Genomic DNA, 27585 nt, shown 5'->3' with positions numbered 1-27585 from the left:
TCTTTCCGATTCAATCTCGGAAGCAATACACCTTCTAGATAGGTGTCTACAGCTCAATAAACAAACTCAATACAAACGGTACTCAAAACCAACTAGTCTTGGCAAATATTCAAATACAAATTACAACTCTAAGCCATCGAATCACGGCAGATTGTGTCGGTAAACACCAGCAGATCTGGCAAAGATTTCCATCGAATTCTAAGAACTTTCTACAATATTACTCCCACTTCAGCAGCTTACAATTATCCTAGATCTAATAGCCATTGTAATAAAGAATGACTGAGATCTTACGAGTAGGACTTAACAGAACAAAACTAGGCGGTACTGGTTTACTGGTTAAAACTAAGCAACAGAAGTCTAGGGAAGAGAGGGATTTAGTCCTCTAAGTTACGAAGAGCCCAATATAGAGGTTTTACCGCGCCTCCAGATCGCGTTCCTTTTGAATTTTCTTGGCAACCCCCTTTGACAACTGTGCATGATCCTTAACATACGAATTTAATGCGATCTCGCATTCATAGAAGACAGTTTTACTGTCGGCACTTATTCTAAATGATGTTCCTCTGCGTTTTTCATGGCTTTGACCATAGTAGGTCTTTTGGCTTTTGTAGAGGATGTTGAGAGATTGTTTTTTGATTCGACGACCAATTTCTTGATCGGAAGGTTTTGATCGGGAAGTCTTAACCGGGTGTTGTGGTTGGTTGACGGTAGTCTTGATCGGGTAAGTCTTGATCGGGTAAGTCTTGATCGGGTAAGTCTTGATCGGGTAAGTCTTGATCGGGTCGTCTTGTTTGGTTGTAAGTAGTCTTCATCGGGTAGTCTTGATCGGGTGGTTTTGATCGGGTAGTCTTGATCGGGTGGTCTTGATTGGGAGTTCATGATTGGTTGAAGGTTGTCTCAATCGGGTAGTCTTAATCGGGTTGTCGTAATCGGGATTGTTTATAGATGTCACTATTCGGTTCTTCTTTCATCCAGGATGCTTGGTCGAATTATGGTCCTCCGGACTAGGAGAAAGTCAAAAGGAATCTTGCAACCTCTTTCAAGCAACACTGGGCGTTGTCATGTTGATACTGTGCTCGTTAAGCAGTGTTCGTGTTTGTGGGACAAAATCGGATGTTGATGCTGCTGCTAATGATCTCCTTCGGACGGCGCCTTCTTCCGGAGTCGTCGAGCATGGCAGATGGTGGTGGTGGTGACGATAGACGTGTTTTTGCATCGACGAGGATTTTGTTGACTACCTTGGATAGTGGACGTAGCTAGACTTGTTACTGTACTCACGAGGAGGTAGATAAAAGCTATTGCTCACTGCGTTTTCCAGATGCACGATTTTTCCCGATCGGCCTAACGGTATTTCCTGCGCTGTTGCGCTTGGTTGACAGGCTTTGGCTGTGGTCATAGCTGAAGGTTTTGTATTGATTCGGAGATGGTTAGGGTTGGTGGATGATCTCCTAGTTGTAGTAGTAACGACTGGCGTGTTTTGACCTCGAAATGCTCTTGTTGACTACCTTGGGTAGCGGTCATAGCTAGATTGATCGGCGTGTATTTCGATAGTTAGCGAGAGAGAGTCGATATGGTAGTAGCGGCCGTCATGATGTCTACTCCTCACAACTTCTTCGCATAACTGTATTCTGTGGTGCTGAATCCTCTTCTTGATGTCCTGACAATCCTTTCAATTGCAGCGACGTGGTGTTTGGAGCTACTGTACTTGACTTTCCGAACATTCCAATATCCCGAACCTGGATGGGTTCTCTGCGATGGTGTGTAGCGCCTGGCTACGGTGGCTCACCAGTACTACTATCCCCAGCGCTGCTGCGCTGCTTCAAGATGATAGGATTGCATTCTGGACAATGAGTGGCGGCAATCCCACGCAAGGTTGCCAGCCCTCTCCAAATTCTGGCGAACTTCCTGGCAGAGTTCTCAGAGTCCATTCAGCCGACGCTGGTCCCGCGCAAGACCGTTGTCTCCTTCATAAACGCCTACTTCGTTGTGTTCGCCGGTGTCCTAGCGACGAATTAGCATCAGCTGTGCTTCATTGAGTTGTTCAGATGGAAGAGTTCTGCATAATTTACTCCGAGTTGTTGGGGGCGAGATTTCAAAGATGATGTTGGTCCTTCAGCCGTCTCCATTTCGTGTTTTGAGCTCCGAGTGAGCTTGTGGTCAGCGTTTTTGCTTACATAGCTTGAATATCTAATCAGGTTTGATGTCCTTCACATGGTAGCGCCCACGCTTTCCTGTGACGACATCCTCTAAAACATACAAATTCGCTCCCAGTTTCTCCTTCACGATGGCAGCGATGAACTTCGGATCCAGCTTCTTGTTTATATGGTCCGCCTTCGACGATAGTACAAACGAACGACGCCATACTAGCTCGCCCGGTTGAAACGAGACAGTGCGCTTCCGTAGATCGTAGCGTTCCTTCGTTCTCTCGTGGTTCTTCTTGATTCGCTGCTGGATGAACTTGTGAATCCTGTTGATCGTGGACAACCTCATCTCCTGTGCGACCTTTGGATCATCTGACACGTTTAAGTCTTGCTGAGTGTAGAGGTCCGTGTGCAGCAAAAGTTCTCGACCGAAATTGGCGAAATGAGGGCTTACCCCTGTGGATTCATGCTTCGCACTGTTGATAGCGGCGGTAATGGCTGCCAGGTTCTTGTCCCATTCGCGGTGATCTTCTTCCAGCAAAGAACGAATACATGTAATGAGAACTCTGTTCACCCGCTCGGCGTTGTTGACCTGCGGTGCGTAGAATGCAGTCTTCATATGGATGATGTTGTGACGGCTAAGCAGCGCTCGAAAGACTTGTGACTCGAACTGCTTCCCGTTATCTGACAGTACTATCCTCGGCCTGGAGAATTTCAGGAAAACCTTTTCCTCGAGAAACTCGACCATCTTAGTTGAATCGGCTGCTCGCATCGGGTGGGCAATGACGTATTTGGTAATCCAGTCGACGATGACCAGAAGAACTGTGTTGCCCTTCTTGGATCTGGTGAGTGGTCCGACGAAGTCGATGGATATTAACTCCCACGGCACCTTTGCTGGCTTGAGCTTCCCCATCTGCGGCATCATTTGCTTGTTGGGAGCTTTGCTGGCTTTGCACGTTGCGCAAGCCTTTACGTATCGAGCGACCATGTCCTGCATCTTCGGCCAGTAATAGTTTAGTTGAAGTTTGTGCCATGTTTTGTAGAAACCTAAGTGCGCGGCTGAGGGCGAATCGTGAAAACGACGAATCAATTCTGCTCGTTCTTCCTCTGGAACGATCTTCTTCCATCGATGACTGATGACCCCCGTCTCGTCTTTGACCTGGCAATTCTTGTAGAGTTCTTCGTTTGCGATTCGGAAGTCCGGATATTTTCCGCCTTGATTCTTCACCTGCTTGAGAAGGTTTTTGTACCACGGATCGTGTACCTGCGTGATTGAGAAGACCAATGAACAAACTATCCTGGACAGTGCGTCTGGAACGATGTTACAGCTGCCTTTCCTGTATCGTATTTCAAAATCGAACGCGTTGAGCCTCAACAACCACCTGCTCATCAGGGCCGTTGGATTCTTCAAAGTCTTCAGGTAATTGAGGGCGGAATGGTCACAGTAGACCACAAAGCGTACTCCTTCGACGTAGCCACGGAACTTTTCAATCGCTCGTATTACGGCCAGACATTCCTTCTCAGTTACGGTGTATTTTCTTTCCGAAGAAGAGAGTTTTTGTGAAAAGTAGCAGATTGGGTGTTCGTCTCCGTCGATTGTCTGCGTCAACACGGCTCCAATTGCCATATCGCTGGCATCGCAAGAGATAGAAAATGTCTTCGTATAGTCCGGCATCGCTAAGACCGGAGCTGTTACTAGGGCCGACTTGAGTTTGAGGAAAGCTTCCTCGGCTGCTGCTGTCCAACGAAATTTCGTTTTGGTTTTCGTAAGCTCGGTGATGGGAGCGGCAATACGAGAGAAATCTGAGATGAAGCGACGGTACCACCCACACATTCCCAGAAACCGTTGGACTTCCTTCCTGGTTGTAGGTACGGGGAATTTGACAATACACTCTACTTTCTCGTCGTCCACCTTCCAGCCTCCTTCGCTGAGAATGTAACCGAGATACTTGATCTGCTGACGACAAAACTTGGACTTCTCGGCCGAAATAGTAAATTTTGCTCGATGTAGTCTGGCTGCGACTTCCTTAAGGACTGAGATGTGTTCCTCAAACGATTTAGAGCATATGATGATGTCGTCTAAATAATGGAAGACGTACGGCTCCATGTCTGCAAACAAGTGAGTCATAATCCTCGCTAGACCTTGGCTGGCTGTGCAGAGCCCAAAAGGGACCACCTTGAATTGAAAGTGCCCTCGGGAAGGTACAGTAAATGCCGTCAGAGGCCTCGATTCCTTGTGAAGCGGAATTTGCCAAAAAGCATCTTTGAGATCTATCGACGATATGAATGAACAGCCTCCTAGATTGTTGATAATCGAAGAAATCTGTGGGATAGGGTAGCCCTCGTTGACCATAATGGAGTTAAGATGCCTTGCATCCAAGCAGACGCGGTAACTCCCGTTTTTCTTCTTGACTGCCACAAGAGGGTTGTTCCACGGCGAAAAAACTGCCTCCTCGATCACATCCAACGAGATCATTCTGTCTACTTCGCGGTTGACCTCCTCCAGGACATATTGGGACATTGGGTAATATCGCTGCTTCCGTGGCATGGCTTTGCCCACATCTATACGGTGTTCATAAAGCTCCGTTCTTCCCAATTTCCCTTCCTCGGCTTTCGGAAATAGCTTGATTGTCTCATTCAGTATCTGGCGTTGTTCTACCGATAGTTCCTTCATCGGTTCTGCTTCAAGTTCTTGCTCAGTAATCATTGAACAGCATACTGCTTTGACTCCGAACGTTTGCCAAAAGTTCATGCCCATGATGGCGCAGTCTGGCAGACTCGGCACAAGAAGGACTGGTAATATTTCATTTCGATTGTTATATGATACCGGTAGACGAGTGAAGTGGTTTATTTTGTGTGGTGTTCCATCCGCTGTTTTGATCCCACCGTTCAGTGCTTCTTTTCGTAGTCCAAGCTCTTCCACAATCTGTGCTTTACTGCCACCTAACAAGGAACAGTTTGCACCACTGTCCAACAAAACTGTAACTTTCTTTCCAAGAACGTCCAGAACGGCGTGTGGACGGTTGTCATGTCCGGGATTGATAATGATAGAGTTGATGTCTTGTAAATCGTGAGGTATTGAAGGTTGATAGCTGTGTTGCGAAGAATCTGGCCCTCCATCTACCACCTCCTCGCTGCGGCGTTTTCCGCTTCACTATTACAAACAATACAGCTGCGTAACGTGTAACCTTTTCGACCGCATCTGTAGCAAAAGAGAATTGCCTGTGCCTTCGTGCAATCCGGAAACCTATGCCCCTCCTCATCGCAGTTCCAGCAAAGCGCTGGACGGTACGCTGCATGCTGAACAGGATCTAGATCGTACATATTGCTGCCTGCTTGCTGAAGCTGCTGGTTCTCGAGCTGTGGTTGATAGTGCTGTTGGAATTGCCGTTGAGGCTGCTGTTGTTGAAGCTGTTGCTGTTGAAGCTGTTGCTGTTGAGGCTGCTGCTGTTGTTGAAGCTGCTGCTGTTGAGGCTGCTGTCGCGGAGCCCATTTAGCTTGCTGTTGCAACGGATGTTGTATTCGATAGCTCTCCGCTTGACTGCCTTGCCGATTCACCAAATTGTTCTGACCTGGCGAAGTTGTAGGCGGTTGCTGACGCTGTTCCGGTCGTTGTTGAGAGTGTTGCTGCTGTAGTCCTGTATTGAAACGATTCGATCTGCGCTCCAGTTGAAGCTTCATGGCACAAACTTGCTCGTACAGCTGGTTGAAGTCCCCTTGCAAACCGTTTGCTTCTTCTGGATCCACTAGATCTGCTTCAGTTTGGATAGCTGACGTTGAAGCCGCACCTTGCTGGGCCTCGTTCTCCACCGCATGTACTCTGTTGAAGCGTGGCTGTTGTATTGGAAGCCGATGCGATGGTGCTGAGTATGATGTGGCTCCGTACAACTGCTCGTCCGCCTCCACTGCTTGCAATCTCCCGAAACGCTGCTGCTGGTGTTGCTGAGACCGACTTGTTGTTGCTGGTGTTGCGAAGTTTGGTTCTAGTAAGTGGTTGTGCGGAATCGGAATCCTGCGCTGCTGGTTCAGTAATAGCCTTGTCTCGTCGAAGTTGCTGCAGACGTTGACCAGGTCCATCAGTGTCTTAGGCTGAGCTGCTGTTACTATTGTTGCATAGTCCATGTTCATATTTTTCTTGACTATGAACAACTTCTCCTCTTCCGTAAGTGGTGGATCGATGAAGCGGAATAGGGTAGAGATGTCACGGAAGAACTTATCGAACGTTTCGTTGGCACCTTGAAAACGGAAGCTGGCTTCCAGCCTCAGGATCTGCGCATACCCGCTTGGCAGAAACTCCCGTCGAATTTCTTGCTTGAATGCTTGCCAGGAATACAGACGACGTTGGGCAAGTGCTCTGGAGTACCAGTCGAGGGCGTCTTCAAGCAACAGGTGCTTTATGGAAGCCAGAAGTGTCTGATCGTCGATTCCCTCTGATCTGGCAAACGTCTCCACTCGGTCTAGGAAAATGTTGAGGGACGTGGTGTCCTTTTCGCCTCGAAACTTGAAAGGCCAATTGTGAATCGCCTTCTGCATCCGCCTGTCGTAATTGCTACCACTTCGGTTTGTAAAGCTGTCGTTCAACTGCTGCTGCCTCCTTTGTCGTTGTTGAATGTCGAACCGCAGTTCGTCCAGAACGTTCACAGCAGCCAGACCAGCCGAACTACCCGACCTCCGGATGATTACTTCCTCCGAGTCCCTCTGTCCTTGTCTGCCTCCTTGGAATGGAAGAGAAGACGGCTCGACATCCGCTTCTTGCATCCGTGCTCGTGCTCCTTCATCATTTCCGGCTGCTTGTGGCCTCGGTGGAATCGTCAACGCATCGCAGGCATCCCTACTGCTACTGTTCTCTGCCTGGATGGTTGGGACACTAGTTGAAAGGCTAGTGTTTTCTGTTTCACTTAGCACCATATTGACTGCACTGTTCACGCACTCTATCTGAGCTAGCAGCGTCTCTACAAGCTCGCACACGACCCTACGCGTTTCCTCTAAACTCGCGACCACTGGAATCAGTGATAATCTTTGCCGGTAATGAAGCAATCTCGATTTCGCGCAAGCCATTTGATCGGCGTTTCTATTCTGCGTGGCTAAATCAACATGATTTCTCAATTCTACAACTGCCCTCTGGCAGACCTCGATGTTCAATTCCGGCGACATTACGTGTTCCGAATTAACATAAATGGTGTCTCTAAGGGTGTCCTCTTGGACAAGGGCTTTTAACTTGACCACCCTAGCTCTTCTAGAGCATGGGGCTAGATTTGTAACATGGCGCAAGGCCAATTCATATTCCATCTCCTCATCATTAAGATGATACAATTCAATTTGTTTGTTCATGATTATTTATTTGGATCAAAAAAACCAGATAATTTAACAATAAGTGGACTTACAGATTACAAAATTGATACGATTGAATAATTCGAGCGATAATAATCAAAATAAGCATAACAGTTCCTTTAACTAATAAACTGTTTTAAAAATCATTATCATATCATTGCAATTACTAATGATATTGAAATTTATCTAACTAAATCATAAGGTTCGATTTAGTTGGGCGCCATTTGTGACGTAGGCTTACCGTGGTCGATGCCACGAATAAATAAAATATTTCGCAAACATATGATGGCAACATTTATTTAAGGTTGCTTAATTTTCTACACCCATTTTCTTTCCCACCTCAAATTGTGAAAAAAGCGACTTACGTGCATCTTCGCTGCCTTGCGGGTTTCCCCTCGGTTGCTTTGATGCGGCTCCTTGGCTCTGTTCGGTCCACGCCTGGGACTCGCACCAGTCACGCCCACCCACAGCAATCCGTTCCAATACAATGCGGTGTGTGGGTCCACACCTGTTGTTTTCACACACGCTGAACGATTCGTACCACCTTATCGATTCACTCTCGTTCCCTCTTGTAAGGCTGCTTGCTGACACTCGACGATTCTTGGGCACCGCCAGGTGCACCTCTTGACGTGTACTCTCACTCCTCGTGCGAATATTCGGCACACACCCTCGACTTCCGCTCGTGCCACAGTAGAATGTCATCCGCTGACCGATGATGCTTAAATGCCTACGGCCTCGTCTCACCGAAACCGCACCTTGTCGGCCCACACGAGTGGAAGTGCAGCACCTCGTCACTCCTGGCTCTAAGGAGGGTTGTCTTCCAGCGGCTTCCTAACTCTTCGCTGTTCGTTGATCGCCAAGCAAAAACTTAGCACCCCCAGGATGCTTCCAATCGACAAGCCTTGTGCCTTTCTAGGCCGTCGAAATAATCCGGGCTGAGATCGAGCTTTCGGTCGCGACACGCATGCAAAGAAAAAGTATTTTCCAGCAGACTGCGTCCGAGGAACGGAATCGGTTGATTCCTCAATTTGTCGGCTGGCTTGATCCTTTCCGCTTTCCGGAACAGGAAGTTCTATCCGGAAGATTTTTGCCAGACGCGTGGCTACCGGAATGATTACCACGTGTAACAAAAGTTGTTACCGATGTTGGAGCAACAGGCTGATGAAAAAGGAGGCCATGCAAAAAGAAGTTGCGCAAAAGAAAGTTGCGCAAAAGAAAGTTGCACAAAAGATTGCGCCTAGAAATTCCGCATAAAAAAGAAAGGGGTCCTGTCGAAGGGAAAAGTGTCGGTCAAGCTTGTAACGATTGTTGCGATTCTGTCACTTACGGTTTCCGACCCCTTCGTGATGTTTTTACAACTTTTGCAAGCGATCTTCTTGTTGGTGTAACCGGCAGTTTTTGTTGGAATTCTGGCAGAGCGAATCTGTAAAAATGCCTTGTTTAATCATCGGCAATGTTGGCGTTTGTTGGCATTCGCTTACCTAATCGGTTTCCTTCCCGCTCGCTCGCAACTTCGCAGGTTCCCGGTTTTGAGTTTCCGAGCGCCTCGTGGTGGGTCACCGACAAAATTTTTGCGCGATCGCAGGGTGTTTTTTCACCCGAAAGCGGTCCTGTTTCAAAGTTTGTTTTTGGTCAGGAATGAATCAAATTTAATTTTGCGACTACTCACACTTGGCCTTTTCCGGTCCCGGTTGTTGCCTATCAACCAAAATTTCCCGCTTCGCGGTAGTTTGTTTTTTGGTTACCAATCGGCGGAGCGAGCCTGTAACGACACGACTGTTAGAAAGGCTTTTTGGTGGCGGTAAAAAAAAATTCGCTTACCTGTCGGTTAAGCAATCCCACGCTCGGAAATTCGTTCCGACCGACGAGCGTCTTTCCGACCGATGGCACCTTTTTTGCAAGCTCCTTTTCTTTCTCGCTTTTCACGGAAACTGACCTGACAGATCAATGCTGCCAACACGTCAAATTTTGCTTTTTGCTATGCTCCTTTATCGACTGCACGCCGAGCGATGCCAACTCAAAATTACAGCGGCTTTCTTTGCCTTTGCTTCATTTCAGTGTTCTTAACACTCAGAGAAATTTATCTGCGCTTTTTCAGTTTCTATATGAGGGGAATGGGTAAAAAATGTAATGTTTGCAATTTCGCTCAAATATCGTATCAGAATAATGATGAACAATATTAAATGTAACAAGCAAACAAACATACTGACCAATTTGAGCATGGAGATAAAAACACTTAGCAGATCTGAGTTTTTAACGGATCTCATAAGTATAAGGAATAACGTAGAAATGCTGTCAACGGATATTTCCCTTCTACAAGCGGATATGAGTAAAATGTACCGGATGTTACGAACTTTGCCAACAACAGAAATGCTTAACGACCTGGTTCTACAATTCCAAGCTCTTAAGATGGGCGCTAAAGATGATAACGTACAGGTAACGAAATCTTCCTTCAAAAATATACCGAAAACATGCTCAAATGTTCAACATCGTCAAACGAAAGTATATCAAATCAATCCGGAACCGAGGTTTAAGCAGCCTTTTGAAGTTCTGTGCGACCAGGAATACCAAGATGGCGGTTGGACTGTCATACAAAACCGATTCGAAGGATCCGTACAATTCCTTCGGGGCTGGAAAGAATACTAAGCTGGATTCGGAGATCTGGAAGGAGAGTTCTGGCTAGGGCTCGACAAGATTCACCAGCTAACGTACGCCAAGCCTCACGAGCTGCACATAGTAATGGAGGACTTTGAAAACACCACGGTGGTTGCCAAATACAGTCATTTTCTTGTTGCTGGACCTGACGATAAGTACCGACTACGGAAGCTGGGCGATTTCAGTGGCGATGCTGGAGATGGGCTGACCAGCACCTTGAATCAACCATTCAGTACAATCGATTCGGATAACGATTCCCACGGCACTGTGAACTGTGCCAGTGACTATCAGGGAGCTTGGTGGTACGGAGCGTGTCACGAAAGGTAGGTTGGGTAGTCACGTTTCAAACATTTAAATCATAAAATTACCAAAATTTTTAATCTGACAAAGATGAGCCTGAGGCTTAAGTTATAATTAACATCACAGATATTCAATACAAAATTCATTTTTTTCGTAATTTTTGAAATCATTTTACTTTTGATCCATCAGAATTGCAAACAAATTATTGAATGATTGAATTACCTTAATTTCATACATTTTCAGCAATCTCAACGGCTTGTACCACAAGGGAAAAACTGAAGTATACGCAGCAACAATGTGTTGGAGTAAGTTTAAAGGATACTACTATGGTCTGAAAAGCTCACGAATGATGATACGCGCCACCAAAGTGCCAGAATAGAAAAGCTTATAATTTTTTATAAAAACAACTTATCATGAAACCTTGTTTCAGTATTGAAGAAATCCTGTATTGATTCTTTGATTAGCGCACTGCGTTTCAGGATTTATATGGAAATTTGTATGCAAGAAGAAATTGTTGCATATTAGGTTAAATGCAACCGATCGTGGCTCCTATGGCATGGTTAACTAGTGTTCCCAAGATTGCAGCCTTTCTGTGACGTGTAGCTTAGGGTTACCATACGTACTCTTTTAAGAGTACATGTATTCTTTTTTGATTGAAAAATGTGCGTACTCTTCTTTTTGTGAAATTTTGGGAAATGTACTATTTTTTTATGAGAGCCATTTAATCAGAAAAATGAACTTGTTTGTTTCAGTATATTAACTGCGTTTACCCCGCATCTTATATATAGAAGAAATATTGAATAAATACAACATACAAGAACTTTCAATACCTCTCCTCAATATCCCGTATTCATGAAAACATCTTTGAATCGTAATTCTTAGTGAGTTAAATAAGCGCTTTCGATTATGCAATGAACCTCCGAACAGTTAACAAAAAGCGCATAAGCAGTATACTGGAATGCTTCGTTGCGCACAAATCAAATTGGATGTTCAAAGAAATAAACGCGCCTAAAATCTCTTTTTGAAATCAAGTATTGTATCGGGTTTGGTGTGGTTTGTCAGTATAATATCAAATACTTCTATTTTTTCGAATAATCCAAATAGGAATACTAAGTCCCTGACTTTTTTTCACATAAAAATTATGACAACATTTATAATTATCATATACGTCATGCCTAAGCCTGACAGAAATTTTTCTGAGCGTATTCGGGCTTGGCAAATCCGGGCATTTTACCCAAAAACCTGTCAAAATCCAGTCATTGGATTTTGAAATTTTCAATTAAAAAACCGGATAATAACTGGGAAAATCTGACAAAAATGCAGGCTTTTCTCATGTAAATTCAAGATGTTCAATTTATGAAAATTCTATGAAAAGAAAAACGGAGTTTTGATTTGTATTTTGTTTCGATTCAGTATATATCCGGAGATAAGGCAGGAAAAAAGCAGGCAATCTGAATGCTTCTTCATAATAATAATAATAACAAATAGGCAATATTTGAAAGATTTCAAATAGCTCTATTTTTTAATTTTACTAGAGTTTTCCTTACTGATCTTTTAGATTTTTTTTTAAATTGTACTCTTTTTAGCATTGCGGGATATGTAACCCTAGTGTAGCTTGAATGTTCTTCGACCAATATGATTGCTTACTAGCCTGAAGTGCAATAAAAGTATGGCCTGGCTTTGAAGCCTATGAATTAGTTGAGATAAATCCTTTTAAACTATCAAATTTTAAACAAATCAAACTCCTGATTGTAGCCCCCACCCCATATTGTGGCCCTATCTGAATTCCTTAAATTGGCCGTCTTTAAAAAAAACACGAGTCTCACTGAAACAACAACAAGCCAAGTGATTTTTTTGGATATTATCCTGGAAGGGTGCACAATAGAGTGCTCCGAATGACCCGACATTTGAAAAAGTTATGCGCTGCAGGCTGAAATTGATCCTAGGCCTAGTACAAGGTCTCATGCCAAATTTGGGCCAGATCGGATCACGGGAAGGGGTCGCTCAACGAGCCTAACGTTTGTATGGGATTTTGGCACATTTTGTTAGGGAGGAACAAGAAAATCCAGTTTTTCATGAATAACTATGGTCCCCTTTGGTCCCCTTTGGTTGATTTCTTTAGAAAACGGATTTCCTTAAAGCCAAAATTATGACAAATATTTCATCCGAAAACTGCCTTTCGATTCGAGTTAAGATAAAAAAGTTATTAAGCTTCAAAACTAGCTATCTTTTTAAGGATGATATTCATCACTACATAAATACCCGATCAGTAGTGAAAAACAAAATTATATCAAGATGAGATATTTTGATATTCATTTTTTTCTTATCAAAATATGATATAATTTAGCACTCGTAGGATGTTAAAATATCTCAAACTGAATCAAAAATTCCATACAAGAATAACTAAATTATATCACCCTTTGATAGCATTATATCAAGATGATAACTCAATCAGATAGGATATTCACCACCAAAAAAAAATAAAAGTATGAGTCTTGCATACAAGCTTTCATGCAATGTTAGCCGATTTATGAACTCAAGAGATTCGTATGCAAGGTTGCATTGCTTCATTCCTTGTACTCACAACTTTCATGTATTGTGTTTTCAATTGGAACAATTCTTGAAAAGTTTGGGTACAGCCAGGTGATTCGAACCTCGTTGAAAAGCTACGAATCAACATTTGGAAGTACCTCTTTTTCGTAAGGGCGCAATCGTCTATTTTCTCAAAAATAAATAAACCTAAATGTTATTAGAATTAGAAGGCTTCATCCATGCTTTAGAAGGCTTCTAAATATTTGTTCCAGGATAAAAAAAAATACAATAACCTGTTACTTGTAAACAGGTAAACTTGGTGAATTTTACTGGTTCATTAATGAATGTATTTTTACCAAGGAAGCAAATCAAGCAGATCTGATAGTGATAACAGGTTTATCACTTGTTTAACACTTAGCGATAGAAATGAGAACGCGATGACTTCTCATCCCTTTCCATAGATCAAGTTCAAGACCTAACTCATCCGAAATTATTTTCTCTCAGTCAGTTCTAGTTTTAGTTCTAGTATTCTTCGACAAAACTTGAAACGATCGAAAGAATAATCGCACAGAGCAGAGAGTGCATTTTCTGGCTAAAATTTACTTGCATTCTGACTCTCCACGTCCTTAACTCCACGCAAAATAGTGAGAAATTTTCTCTCGTCCGAGAGCGAGAACTTATCCTTAACGTTACAAGAGACGATAAATTTGAATCGGAATGCACAAATCGAGAGCAAAATTGAAGTTGATAAGCGCTAGAAGGGGAAAGTGTTCCTTAATGTGCATATTGGGTAATACGCGCATACAGCCGATTGACAATATGGCTGGAGATTCAACATATCAAATCAGTGTAGTTTTCGGGTAATACGCTTTTGACACATGACATGAAAAAATCTGATTGTTACATAAAGTCAAAAAAATTTAAAAATTCAAACAAAATTTTTGTCAGTTTTATTAAAATATATTGAACTTTAATTATCGTGCGTACAGAATCTATAAACTAAAATGTTAATGGTTTTTCTTATTTATTCATCTGGAAATCGGAAATTCTACAAATTGAAGCTTTCGACAAAGTTGTAAATGATCAGATATTGGAATAAGAGACAGGTTTTGAATGCCCATATCAGGCAGATAAGATGCCTATCACAATCTTACAGTGAAAATAGAAGAGCTTAATACTGATCCGATAAAAATACGATATGAACAAAATATTACCGTGAAATAAGGCCATATGGCATACTTAACTATGTTTCATGCAAAAAAAAACTAGTGGTTACTCAAATTTCGACAAAATTTCAGCCTTGACGTATGTTTAACATCCGTTTCTACCATTTTCAATTAATTAATTTCAAAATATTACAAGCGTGATTGAAATATAGCTAAAAACATGAATATGTGCGTTTAGCCCGCCGTTTTCGGAAATAGGCTATGTTGACTGCTTATATTATAAAATTATTTTCACATAAACTGTAAGAGATTTTAAGAGGAAAATTGTTCTAATGTATACAAAACATGTCCGCTCATGTGCATATAGTTTTTAGACATCTAAAGTCTGTTTCACATAGAATCTGGTCGCATCTTTTCATTTACTGCAGCGCCCCTAGTTGTCACATCGCGAATCTATTGACAGTATTTTGATCCGGATGATTTGTTTACTTAGTGGTGAAAATTTCATCAAGATTGAAGTAGTCAGTCAAAAGTTATCGACGATGGAACGCGAAAGGCGAGAGAAAATTCTGCACACTCACGTAGAGAAACTGACGTGGTCAGGGGTAAAGATCGCGAAATTCCTAAAATATCCAAAATCGACTGTAAATTCGGTGCTGCGACGTTACCGGGAGACCCTTACGGTGGATCGAGCAAAACAAACCAGGCGTAAAATTGGAACATACGACCGGAAGCTGCGAGCAAAGGTAATTCGATCAGTTCACAATAATCCTGGAATCTCCTTGCGTGATTTGGCGAAAAAGTTCAAGACGAACCACAGTACAGCTCGACGAATTTGTTTGTGAGAAGGCTTGCGGTCGTATCATGCAAGCAAACACCCCAACAGGACGCTGAAACGAAACCTGGTTGCCAAAACCAGGGCAAGGGAGTTGTACGAGAAAGTGTTGACTAAGTACAACGGATGCATTTTGATGGACGACGAAACTTACGTCAAAATGGATTTTGGACAAATACCCGGTAACAAATTTTACCTTGCGAAGCGTAAAGGGAATGTTGCGGGTAGATTCAAGTTTGTTTTCGCAGATAAATTTGCTCGTAAGTTGATGATTTGGCAAGGGATCTGTAGTTGTGGGAAGAAGACTAAGATTTTCATCACTGGGGACATTATGAATGAAAATGTTTACAAAAAAGAATGTCTCCAGAAGAGGGTTTTGCCATTCATTCGGTCCCACAAAGGTCCGGCGAAGTTCTGGTCGGACCTGGCAAGCTGCCACTACAGCCGGGATGTCTTTAAGTGGTATAAGGAGAACAAGATCGATTTTGTTGAAAAAGTGTCAATCCACCAAACTGTCCGGATTTTCGTCCCATCGAGAAATATTGGGCAATACTTAAGGCAAACTGAAGAAATGTGGCAGAACCATGAAAAAACCCGCTCAAATGGAAAAGTGGTGGAACAAGATGGCGAATGAGGTTACCAGTGATACTGTTCAGAAAATGATGGGTGGTATCACAAAAAAAGTTCGAAAATTCATCCGAAAAGCTGACGAATAATTTTGAGGTATTTTTTTCCTTAAAGTGCAATAAAAACCCTAAAAACTGATATTTTTACTTTTGTTTTACGTTATTTCTTTGCAGAGAAATGATCTATTTTATCCGACCAGATTCTATGTGAAACAGACTTTATCTATTGGAATATGAGAGAAAATGAGCACTTTCCTTAATATGCCCATTTAGCCCGCCTCTCCCCTATCGTGTTCATACGGACGAAAACCTCTTTTACGGGTGTTTTGATCGGCAAATTCTATCGGAGGATAACGATTTTTGGATTCCCTGATTTTTACTAAAGAAACTTATTAACAACTTTGGACAAGTATCCAGTTGAGTTTGAAATCAACAGCCTCACCGTGAGGCCCTCACGCAGCAAGAACTATTCTAAGCGTCTCTAAGTGGGCGTTTTCACAAATCATATCATTTTCTACAGAACAAAATTTAGTACTTCATGCTAGTTTGAAGCAATTAAAAAACAGCTTAAAGCTCAAAAATTTCTTAAGGAGTATCACGAGATCAACAACGATTTCCTCGAAACTTATCAAATAGAAATACGACCCCTTCAAAACTAAAGCCCTACAGTAAAACTAAAGCCCTACAGACTGAATTTCTCACCGATTTGGCAGCACTGAAACAGGTCCTGTAATCTTTCAACACTGCCAATAACGTACATGATTTCTTGTTGATGTGCAGCTGTGTCGCAGATTGTGAAGTTGATTTTCGTTTTAGGAATATTATTTAATTTGTTCTCCTTTGTGTCAATTGTTAAAATAAAAATGAAATGCTTCTTTCCGTTTTGCTCCAATGAATTTTCTCTGCATTCTTGATTAATTTCAATTGAAAAATTGAAAGTCACAGTCACACAGATTACAATACTTCCTACGAATTTGAAATGGTAAAAATGGTTATGCTCGATTTGAACGACTTTTGACAGTTCGATTGGAACTCCGCGGTGACAGTCTGCCGCACTTTTATTTTAGGGCTTTATTCAAAACTGGTATTTTGTCTTGTTTACATTTTGATAGCTCTTTCCGATGTCCTTGGAGACATCTGGCGGTTAACCAAATACATAAAATTAATTCAAAGCGGTCGTTGGGACTTTACACACTTTTCAAGGCTTAGCTTGTTCTTCTGTTGATCTGTGGTTCTCAATTAAAGGAATTTTAAACCAAAATTAGGTTAAAAAACTGTTAATTTTCTTCAATCCGTGATAGAAAATATACATTGTTCGGCGTAGGTTATAATTCAATATTTTTTGCAGGTTTTCCTGTAACCAACGGTATTTTTCAGTGATTTTTCCGTTAAGAAGTTTGTTTTAAGAATCAATTCGAAGGTGGCAGATGCACTACCAAGATAGGTTCGTTACATTTGTTTGGTGTTTTCTCCACTGAACTACAAATTCAAATAAATTAAGATGTTTTTTGAAAATCAGAACAGTTCAGTACATTTTAAAGGGTAATTTTCAAAAAATCAGCACTAATCAAGAGTTTTAGGGATCATAATCAGGACGGTCTCCCGAATATCTGAAAAAATCCAGAATAATCAGGACACCTGGCACCTTTGCCATGTTCAGCAACTCTATAGGGAAACAATTTGATGTCACCCTCGAGTTTCGGGGTTCCAGTTGTAAGCTTTTAAAATCTGTTACTCAAAGAAGTCATTATTAATAAATTTCGAAAATAAGAAAGTTCCTGCAACGACGATTTCCCCACTTGAGGGGGATTCAGATAAGATACAGTTACATATCACGAAAAGTTTTCAGATATAAACAATTTCTACAAGGTCTTCCAGATATTGAAAAACGCAGCAAAATATTTTTTTCAATGTATGGTTACTTGGAAAACTAAACTACCAAACTCTGACTTTCAACCATTAGGTTCATTTGATTGCATCGAGAACTTTTCAAGGTTCCTTGCTGCGCTATTTACAAAGAAGTTTTTTTAAACTCCTAATTTGATTTGTTTTATTTTAATCTCGGCCGATATCATCATAGTTGTTCAGCAGCCGCAAGTTTATTTAAATTTTATTAACAGCCATGAACCCCGTTCACACGACTCAAAAATTATCATATCAAGATTTTATCGAAAATTAACGGTATTGTATTGAAACAATCCGATGCACATCCTAATACGTCATGCAAGATTTCCAGTCAAGGATATAAACATAAAACTTGCCTAGAAAGTAGAAATCAATTCTTCTTAGAGGAGTTTAAAAACGAAAAAAAAATCACAAAAAACAGGAATCGCATCCAGCCGGGAGAGAATAAAAAACGGATTCGCAAAAACTAGGTGAATCTGCCATGAGAATAGCATCCGCATTTGAATACCACACGCACTGAAGAATGCTGATAAAACGTTATTCCTGGGGAACGTTTTCAAAAGGACTTAAGTTTAACGAAATGCATTCAGACCTAGCTTTAACATTTTGTTTTTATTCGAAAACATTACAAAGTCAATGTTAAAATTCATTTAAAAAAAGGGTTAAAATAGAATTACCTGATGTAGAAATCAGAACTTTTGAGATGTCAAGCTAGAATTAGTGACCCAAAATACCGCAAGCAGAAGGAAGATTATGTTAATTGGACCGTTGAGATCGAATGTCAATGTTTCTATCGTCGAACAGTTCGAGTCGCTTCTTCCGACCGAAAGTCTACTTTTGGCCATAGACCAAACTGGTTTCCCCCCTAGAGGTTAAATTTATGGTTCTGTTGCCACTAATCGGTTGATTTGATCGAGCCCAACTGTCACATGTGGTCTGGATTTCGATCCTATTTCCGAAGATTCTGAACAGATGATTTTGGATGATAACGATCATCAATCACTTTCGGGAACAGGTTCCGAGAGTAAGGATATCTTCCTGCAGTCAGATATGATTAAAGGGACAACCAATAAAAAATGCAACGGAGAGAGAAAAAAAATGACCGATCCTAAAATAAGGTCACTCCCTTTTGTGTGGATGATGTAGTCAGAAGTTACATGCATTATTTAGATTTAAAAAATTTTAATCAGCGCTACTGCTGTTAAAAACAATTCTCAATTCGGTAAAAATCAATCTATTTTTGTTTACAATGCAAGTTCATATTTCATGAAGCTCGCAGTGTCTCTGATAGAACCATTTTATTTATCAAAAAAGAACATCACTAATTTTTGCACCATTCGAATGTCAGGACTTTCCCCATTCAATTGAGCCCAGATTTGAAATAATTCATTGAGGAGTCTAGAAAATTTGGTTTTTTTTTTGAAGATTTTTAGCCTTTTGAATGGTTTTTTTTTCAAATTCCTAATTAAACTAATCACTTTTAAAACACTTGTCTTACTTTTAGCGTTATTACATTAAGTCCAAAGAACATGATCTAATAGGAAAATCAAACTCAAACATTGTCGAAGACTTGATATTTTCGACACCAAGTTGAAAGAAAAGAGTTGTAATGTCGCAAACAGAGTGATTATTATTTCATGAGAAAAATCTTTTAAAAAATTTCATCGCTGATTATACCAAGACCAGAAAGTGTATCCTGACGACAAAAGTATTGAATGTTGAGGACTAAGAAACAAGTTGAACTTTCTTTGGACTTTAAATTTAAGCCCAAATTTTGAATAATCCATCTGTATATTAGAACAAAATATCTTTGTTGAAAATCATTCATCTTTTTTCATTTTCATTCATCATTTTTGTCATTTTTTGTAATTTTTGTAATTTTTGTCATTTTTGTCATTTTTGTCATTTTTGTCATTTTTGTCATTTTTGTCATTATTGTCATTTTTGTCATTTTTGTCATTTTTGTCATTTTTGTCATTTTTGTCATTTTTTGTAATTTTCGAAATTTTTGTAATTTTTGTAATTTTTGTAATTTTTGTAATTTTTGTAATTTTTGTAATTTTTGTAATTTTTGTAATTTTTGTAATTTTTGTAATTTTTGTAATTTTTGTAATTTTTGTAATTTTTGTAATTTTTGTAATTTTTGTAATTTTTGTAATTTTTGTATTTTTTGTATTTTTTGTAATTTTTGTAATTTTTGTAATTTTTGTAATTTATGTAATTTTTGTCATTTTTTAAATATTTGTCATTTTTGTTATATAATTGGATTTTTTTTTCTAATTTTTGTAATTTTTGTAATTTTTGTAATTTTTGTAATTTTTGTAATTTTTGTCATTTTCGTCATTTTTGTCATTTTTGTCATTTTTGTCATTTTTGTCTTTTTTGTCATTTTTGTCATTTTTGTCATTTTTGTCATTTTTGTCATTTTTGTCATTTTTGTCATTTTTGTCATTTTTGTCATTTTTGTCATTTTTGTCATTTTTGTCATTTTTGTCATTTTTGTCATTTTTGTCATTTTTGTCATTTTTGTCATTTTTGTCATTTTTGTCATTTTTGTCATTTTTGTCATTTTTGTCATTTTTGTCATTTTTGTCATTTTTGTCATTTTTGTCATTTTTGTCATTTTTGTCATTTTTGTCATTTTTGTCATTTTTGTCATTTTTGTCATTTTTGTCATTTTTGTCATTTTTGTCATTTTTGTCATTTTTGTCATTTTTGTCATTTTTGTCATTTTTGTCATTTTTGTCATTTTTGTCATTTTTGTCATTTTTGTCATTTTTGTCATTTTTGTCATTTTTGTCATTTTTGTCATTTTTGTCATTTTTGTCATTTTTGTCATTTTTGTCATTTTTGTCATTTTTGTCATTTTTGTCATTTTTGTCATTTTTGTCATTTTTGTCATTTTTGTCATTTTTGTCATTCTTGTCATTTTTGTCATTTTTGTCATTTTTGTCATTTTTGTCATTTTTGTCATTTTTGTCATTTTTGTCATTTTTGTCATTTTTGTCATTTTTGTCATTTTTGTCATTTTTGTCATTTTTGTCATTTTTGTCATTTTTGTCATTTTTGTCATTTTTGTCATTTTTGTCATTTTTGTCATTTTTGTCATTTTTGTCATTTTTGTCATTTTTGTCATTTTTGTCATTTTTGTCATTTTTGTCATTTTTGTCATTTTTGTCATTTTTGTCATTTTTGTCATTTTTGTCATTTTTGTCATTTTTGTCATTTTTGTCATTTTTGTCATTTTTGTCATTTTTGTCATTTTTGTCATTTTTGTCATTTTTGTCATTTTTGTCATTTTTGTCATTTTTGTCATTTTTGTCATTTTTGTCATTTTTGTCATTTTTGTCATTTTTGTCATTTTTGTCATTTTTGTCATTTTTGTCATTTTTGTCATTTTTGTCATTTTTGTCATTTTTGTCATTTTTGTCATTTTTGTCATTTTTGTCATTTTTGTCATTTTTGTCATTTTTGTCATTTTTGTCATTTTTGTCATTTTTGTCATTTTTGTCATTTTTGTCATTTTTGTCATTTTTGTCATTTTTGTCATTTTTGTCATTTTTGTCATTTTTGTCATTTTTGTCATTTTTGTCATTTTTGTCATTTTTGTCATTTTTGTCATTTTTGTCATTTTTGTCATTTTTGTCATTTTTGTCATTTTTGTCATTTTTGTCATTTTTGTCATTTTTGTCATTTTTGTCATTTTTGTCATTTTTGTCATTTTTGTCATTTTTGTCATTTTTGTCATTTTTGTCATTTTTGTCATTTTTGTCATTTTTGTCATTTTTGTCATTTTTGTCATTTTTGTCATTTTTGTCATTTTTGTCATTTTTGTCATTTTTGTCATTTTTGTCATTTTTGTCATTTTTGTCATTTTTGTCATTTTTGTCATTTTTGTCATTTTTGTCATTTTTGTCATTTTTGTCATTTTTGTCATTTTTGTCATTTTTGTCATTTTTGTCATTTTTGTCATTTTTGTCATTTTTGTCATTTTTGTCATTTTTGTCATTTTTGTCATTTTTGTCATTTTTGTCATTTTTGTCATTTTTGTCATTTTTGTCATTTTTGTCATTTTTGTCATTTTTGTCATTTTTGTCATTTTTGTCATTTTTGTCATTTTTGTCATTTTTGTCATTTTTGTCATTTTTGTCATTTTTGTCATTTTTGTCATTTTTGTCATTTTTGTCATTTTTGTCATTTTTGTCATTTTTGTCATTTTTGTCATTTTTGTCATTTTTGTCAGTTTTGTCATTTTTGTCATATTTCGTTTGGCATAGTAATTGATGTTTGTTAATATATTTTTTTGAATGTCGGAAAAATTTAAAAAATATATTTCTGAAAAACTGAACGATTTTTGCATTGTTGTGCTTCTGTTTATTTAATACGCTTAAAATCCGGTTTTTTGGGAGCATAAGAGGCTTAAAAGAAAGTGATTACAAAATTTAAATATTTTTTGAAAATATTGTTCAGACAAATTGTTAACCGCCAACTGTGAAGTGACCTTCAAGTGTTTTCTGACCGCAAAATTCAATTTCTCCGCCCCTACTTTCTTAGACCAGGTCGACACCGTTTTTTTTCTGAGCCAATCTTATGTCCGCTGATATTTAAATAATCCACTACCCCCTGGCAGCGCGAACGGAAGGACATCGCTTGGATCGATTTGCGACAATCCCTCGCAAGTTGTCGTCACTTAGAGCAGCATAATGGCGGCTGACAAAAAATTGTAGGCGTCAAGAGTGCGGTTTCAACCGGATGCCGAGCAAATGTTGTGCAACGATTCTTTTTTACATCATTCGCCGTGACAGGACTTACGCAGCAATTAGCAGCAGGAATAATCGTTTAATTTTTTAATACGTAGTCGAAGGAGTTGGGAGCTTCCAGCTGATTTTGTCAGTAACACTTTTGCTCCGGGTAAATATTTTTCTGTTATTGAGCTAGTTGGTATAAAAAAATAAAAACGCAAATTCTCAGAAATTTTGAGATAAGAAAAATCCATGTATAAAAAGATCTCAAAACGAAACATCTCGATCTCATAAAATTTTTACAGTTCTCAGAAAACAAAATGCGGGAACTTTTGCCTACCATTCTTAAGTTATAAATATTCGTGAAGATGCATAAAACTCACAATCAACGGGATTTGCTTTCATTAATTCATTTTTGTCAAAGCTATCGAATTATCCACACGTGCCCATATCCCCGATCAAAAATGGTTTGACAAAATCATCCTGTTGCAGAAATTTTCGACGTCAACAAGGAGCTTAACGGCATATTTTCTTATCAAGGTGAAAAATATGCTTAATTTATTCCGAAATAAAAACTGGATCAAAAAGTTTGGTCTAAAACCGTTATTTTTACCTTCTTAAATTACCATAAACAGAAATTGGCATAGTTTTTAGCATATTAGGGTAGAAAAAACGGAACTGAACTACCAATCAGCTTAGAATGGCAGAATCATCTTCGAATTCATAATTAATCCGAAACGGGATCAACCCGCGTGGAGCATTTTGATTCAGCTTTTTTTCCCCTTGCTCCTAGACACGATAGCGAATCTTCGAAATATTATTTGCAATAATTGGAAGATATCACAACATTTGGTTCATTCGACCGATTGGTTTTCGCTATCCGTATTTCGCAGTTTGGAGAATGGATCTAACCTGTTCCATTCTGTGACGATTTTCTCGCACTGGACCCATTCGTTAGATGTTTTTTTTTCTGGGTGGAAACCCATTTCAAAGTTCGCCGATTGGAACCATTAACGGATCTTAAACAGCAGGATAGCAGCAGGTTGCAGCACATGGGTACCTAAATTCCTTTCCGAAGTCTTTCCTTCTCAAATTACGTTAAATCAAATGTTTTTAGATGAAGTCGTTTGAAGACTCAAAATTGCTCTATTTTGTGCAATCTGATAAACGGCTCGGCGGAAAACAAAAGAAAAGTTAGTTAATTGCGATGACCTAAACGAATGATGATCCAAAGACCTTTGGAATGATAATTCTCAATTTTGTATCCAACATTTCAACATTCTTTTCGAATCCCAAGAACACAGAACACCACTCAGATTCATCTTCTTCGAAATTTGATTGGAATTCCATCGAATGTTGCATCAAATAATGATTGAATTTAGTGATGAATTTCTTCGATTCGGCTTTTTATCTTTTCTTATTAATTAAAAAAATTAAATTAATTGCAACTTGGTTAAAATGTGTTGATATTTTTTGTTGTATTTGTTGTATTTAAAAAATTTTTAAATTTCAAACCTAATTTTTATCAAAGGTATAAATGAGTTTTTATCATAATTTATATCCAAAGCAGTAAAATCAAAAGCTTTCGTATAAAAGAAGGATTAAACCCAACACCAAATCACCTACATAGACTCCGCCACACTAACTAAGCGATATAACAAGATATTAACACTGGTTTCCTAATTTCGATCAGAAACCGGAATTTCGGACAAATAGCCGGAGATCAGAAATGGACGATAAAAATGCATTGATTGCACTTTTCATTGCTCGAAGTTCGAACCAAAGCCCTGCTAGAACGAATTCGATGAAACTGCCCATCACTGACTGGAGGCAATAAATAACGATCAAAGCCCTTCTGTAAGCTGGAAAACGATTGATCGAAAGAACACGTGAGAAAGGGAGCATCAATTAGGAATGGGTGAAGGTCGTAAAACGTCAAACAAACCTGATTCGACCTTTGGCCCTATTTAAAGGTTCCTCAGCGCTGTGATTGGTATCAGTGTATCCTTGACCTTGCTACGGTTGGGATAGATTCGGGAAATTTATCAGTGCTTTTGAAGTTTAAAATTGAAAGAAATTCTGCAGGATGAAGCTGTTTAGTGTCCTTGGTTTTGCTCTTTGTTTGGGAGCAATCGAAGCACATCGCTATCGACCCTTCTATGGAAACTCTGGCTCTGGATATCAGGATTCTCAAAATCAGTACAGCTCCGATAGATACGGTTACAAAGAGCATGGTTACAAGAATCCTGTTTACGTCGACTACAAAGAACCGGGTCGTCCTCAACAAACAAGTGGATCATCATCGTACAGCTCAAGTTATCAGCAACAGGTGAATAATGGAGCGTCTCAAAACTACCATCAGCAATCAAATCAGCAGAACTCCGGATACCAGCAACAGATCAAAACTGAAACCGACAAGCAAACGACCAGTCAATCTGACTACCTCTCCAATGGAAAATACCCAAATCAGCAGTTTTTCGAAACTCTGGAAGGAGCCAGCGACTGCGATAGGAAAACTATCTTCCTGCTGGAGGAGTTCAGCGATCAGACAAACTTTCTCCAGGCTCAGTAAGTATTAAGGTACACTAGAAAATTCGAAAGTAATACTTATCATCACAATTTGTATTCATAGACTTGAATGGCTCTCTCCTACACTGAAAGAAATTGTATGGAAGATTCTGGAGGTAGAATTCGGTGTTCGTGATTTGAAGTCCCGCTTCGATATGCACCGTCAAAGACTGACTCCTCGGCCAACGAAACCAACTACCAGCCATTCAAACGAGTATTCGAACGTTCACGTTACCACAACAACGACCTCGACTAATGCTGCCGCGGACTCTTCAACGTAAGTTTTTTTATTTCTAGTAATTTAGAATTAAACATCATACTTGCATAACAACATTCAACTGTTCTTTGCAGAGGCTGCCCAAACAACATCGGCGAAGTGGTGACCCAGTTCCTGCGTGAAAACATGATCAACGGAATCATCTTCGTCAACGGAAGTACCACGATCAACTCGGCCGGAGTTGATTCTCAAACCGGAAGCAGCAGCAGTTTAGTTTCCGGAGGCAGCAACTATCACCAAGTGACTTATCAGCACACTGATAACACTGTCGGTGGAAGCTACGCTCAACATCAGAGTACCGGTTCGTCCTCCTCTTCCTCCGTCTCATCATCTTCCTCAAACATCGATCTGGATATTCGAGGAAGTGAGTTCGAATCGAGTGCATCTGGGTCGGCTTCGGGCGAAGGATACGGTGTTGGTACCGGAGGAGCTACTCTGGTCGGATCCGGAACCGGAAATGGAGGATCGTACAACGTTACTACTACTAAGGTTACCACAACCGTCCACAACAGCACTGTTGGTGCCGGTCCGTACAACAATTTAGTGCAGAAAGTTATCACCTCGAAAACTGGTGCCGACACTGTTAATATACAGAACTGATTTTAAAGATAAATAATAAATGAGGCATTTCAAAACATTTGCAACTTTCTTTCTTGTCCGAAGATGTGTCCAAGGTTGCCGAAATCTGTAATTTCACAGAATTTTTAGCAAATTTTAATCGCAGAATCTGTGTCATAAAACAGAAAATATTGAAATTTTCACGGAATTCACAAAATTTTTAAATTTTGTATAGATTGCCAAAGTTATAATTTTTTTTTGACAGTATGAAATTTAGATTTCTTACCTTGAATAAGACAAGTATGATTTGGTGATGGTTATTGATATTGCCCAACTAAATATTATTATTTATTGTACATCATCGGATCACATATTGATCCTAATGAAAAAAAAATTAAAAATTAAAATTAATGACACTACAAATACAATTGTCTACACAAAACTTAAAGCTTTAAGGATTTTTCTTCGGAATGCATCCCTCGAAACGTAAAAATCAAAATGTTCGGAGTAGCGGTTGAATGTCTTGATTACACCAATAAGTGCTGTGTTAGCCCCATAATTATTCAAACGAAGAGGGACGTAGAGCTGGAACTCACGATTTCTCAAACCACGTGGTCGTATGTAAAGTTGAAGACCTTCCAACAGTGCGGGACAATCAGTTCTGGATGAAAGCAAATCAGCTACGACAGAGGCTCGTGCGGCGGTCCTGCGGGCTTGCAGCGTGTCAATGTCGATTAAGCGACAGCGGCTCTCGTAGCTGGGAAGTCGGAACGGGTTTTGCCAGCTCAGGTGTCGAAGGGCGAATCTCATAAAACGCCGTTGGATAGCCTCAATACGCTCGGAGCCGTTTTGGTAATAAGGGCACCAGATAGCAGAGGCGTATTCAAGGATCGAACGAACCAAACTGCAATAAAGACTCTTCAAACAGTAAATATCTTTGAAGTCTTTCGCCATGCGGAACAGTAGACCTAGGCTTCTAGAAGCTTTATCGACGATGTAATTGGTGTGGATCTTGAAATCCATCCGTTTGTCAAGAATGACACCAAGATCTTTCACGTGCTCAACTCGAGCAATAGCCTCGTCGCCGAGAAAATACACTGCATTTGATGGAAGCCGCTTACGGGAAAAAGAAATTGCTGCGCATTTACTATTTACGATTTAAGGGCAGACAATTGACATCACACCAGGAGGCGAAGAGGTTGAACTGGTCCTGCAGGAACTTGGCATCGTCAGGGCCGGAGATGGGATAAAACAACTTCAGGTCGTCTGCGTAAGCTAATATTGGTCCATCGAGGAGCAACAGCACGTCGTTGAAATAAATCAAGAATAGTATTGGTGGTAAATGGCTCCCTTGAGGCACTCCAGAGGTGGCGAAAAACTGGTTAAAGAAGGACTGAAACTAAAATGTGGAAAAGACCCAATTTATCATTCTTTTTCCATGAAATTCAAGGAAAAAGCATCACAGAAATCAATCACAAAATTTTTGGATAAAATCACAAATGTCTGAATTATTTTTCTCAAAAACACAGAATTTTTTTTCGGCAACCTTGGATGTGTCCCGTGACATATGACAACTTTTTTGGTGAGATGCAGACTTTTAAATTTACTATGTTGGTAAAAAATAAGAAGAAATTACAAACTTGTGAAATTGTTTACAAAAGTTGCCTAGTTCAACAAGAAGAAATATGGGAACAAATTAAGAGTCTTCTTCCTAACAACAAGTCTGTAAAGGGTGTCCACGATAAAATTGCCATACACAAAATTGATTCACGAAATTCGAGTTTTCATCCGATTCGATTGCCATCTTATTTTCAGGGATTGAAAAATAACTATTAAACTTCATTTTTCCATTTTACCGGCCATAAAATTCTGCACAACCTGTGAATCAACCGTTTTTTGCATGTCTTCACTACCTTAGGTTGGTTCATAATCGCCCAGTACTTCTCGATGGG

The 27585-nt window shown here is 39.1% G+C and overlaps 1 protein-coding gene, 1 long non-coding RNA gene and 1 pseudogene across 2 annotated transcripts; 2 read left to right on the top strand and 1 right to left on the bottom strand.

Annotated features, from left to right (window-relative positions):
- Window positions 1–8988: 8988 nt before the first annotated feature.
- On the bottom strand, window positions 8989–9559 carry LOC129758589 (uncharacterized). The gene is made up of 3 exons (XR_008740018.1): window positions 9291–9559; window positions 9139–9231; window positions 8989–9079 (listed from the first exon to the last, which is right to left on the bottom strand). It is a non-coding gene; the product is annotated as an uncharacterized LOC129758589 (long non-coding RNA).
- A 199-nt stretch (window positions 9560–9758) lies between these two features.
- LOC129753293 (microfibril-associated glycoprotein 4-like) lies at window positions 9759–10803 on the top strand (annotated as a pseudogene).
- Window positions 10804–24241: 13438 nt separating this feature from the next.
- On the top strand, window positions 24242–25694 carry LOC129758318 (uncharacterized). The gene is made up of 3 exons (XM_055755802.1): window positions 24242–24798; window positions 24863–25075; window positions 25150–25694. Exons 1-3 carry the CDS (start codon window positions 24317–24319, stop codon window positions 25673–25675), a joined length of 1221 nt encoding a protein of 406 aa, XP_055611777.1. The 5' UTR covers window positions 24242–24316; the 3' UTR covers window positions 25676–25694.
- Window positions 25695–27585: the final 1891 nt, after the last annotated feature.

This window comes from Uranotaenia lowii, chromosome 3 (genome assembly GCF_029784155.1).
Source record: "Uranotaenia lowii strain MFRU-FL chromosome 3, ASM2978415v1, whole genome shotgun sequence".
In the NCBI taxonomy this organism is placed as follows: domain Eukaryota; kingdom Metazoa; phylum Arthropoda; class Insecta; order Diptera; family Culicidae; genus Uranotaenia; species Uranotaenia lowii.
This window is presented reverse-complemented; position numbering and strand designations above follow the sequence as displayed.

Coding starts and splice junctions, on each gene's coding strand:
- LOC129758318 (XM_055755802.1), top strand. CDS start 24,317: ATGAAGCTGTTTAGTGTCCTTGGTTTTGCTCTTTGTTTGGGAGCAATC. Junction 24,799..24,862: donor ACAAACTTTCTCCAGGCTCA/GTAAGTATTAAG, acceptor TTGTATTCATAG/ACTTGAATGGCTCTCTCCTA. Junction 25,076..25,149: donor GCTGCCGCGGACTCTTCAAC/GTAAGTTTTTTT, acceptor TGTTCTTTGCAG/AGGCTGCCCAAACAACATCG.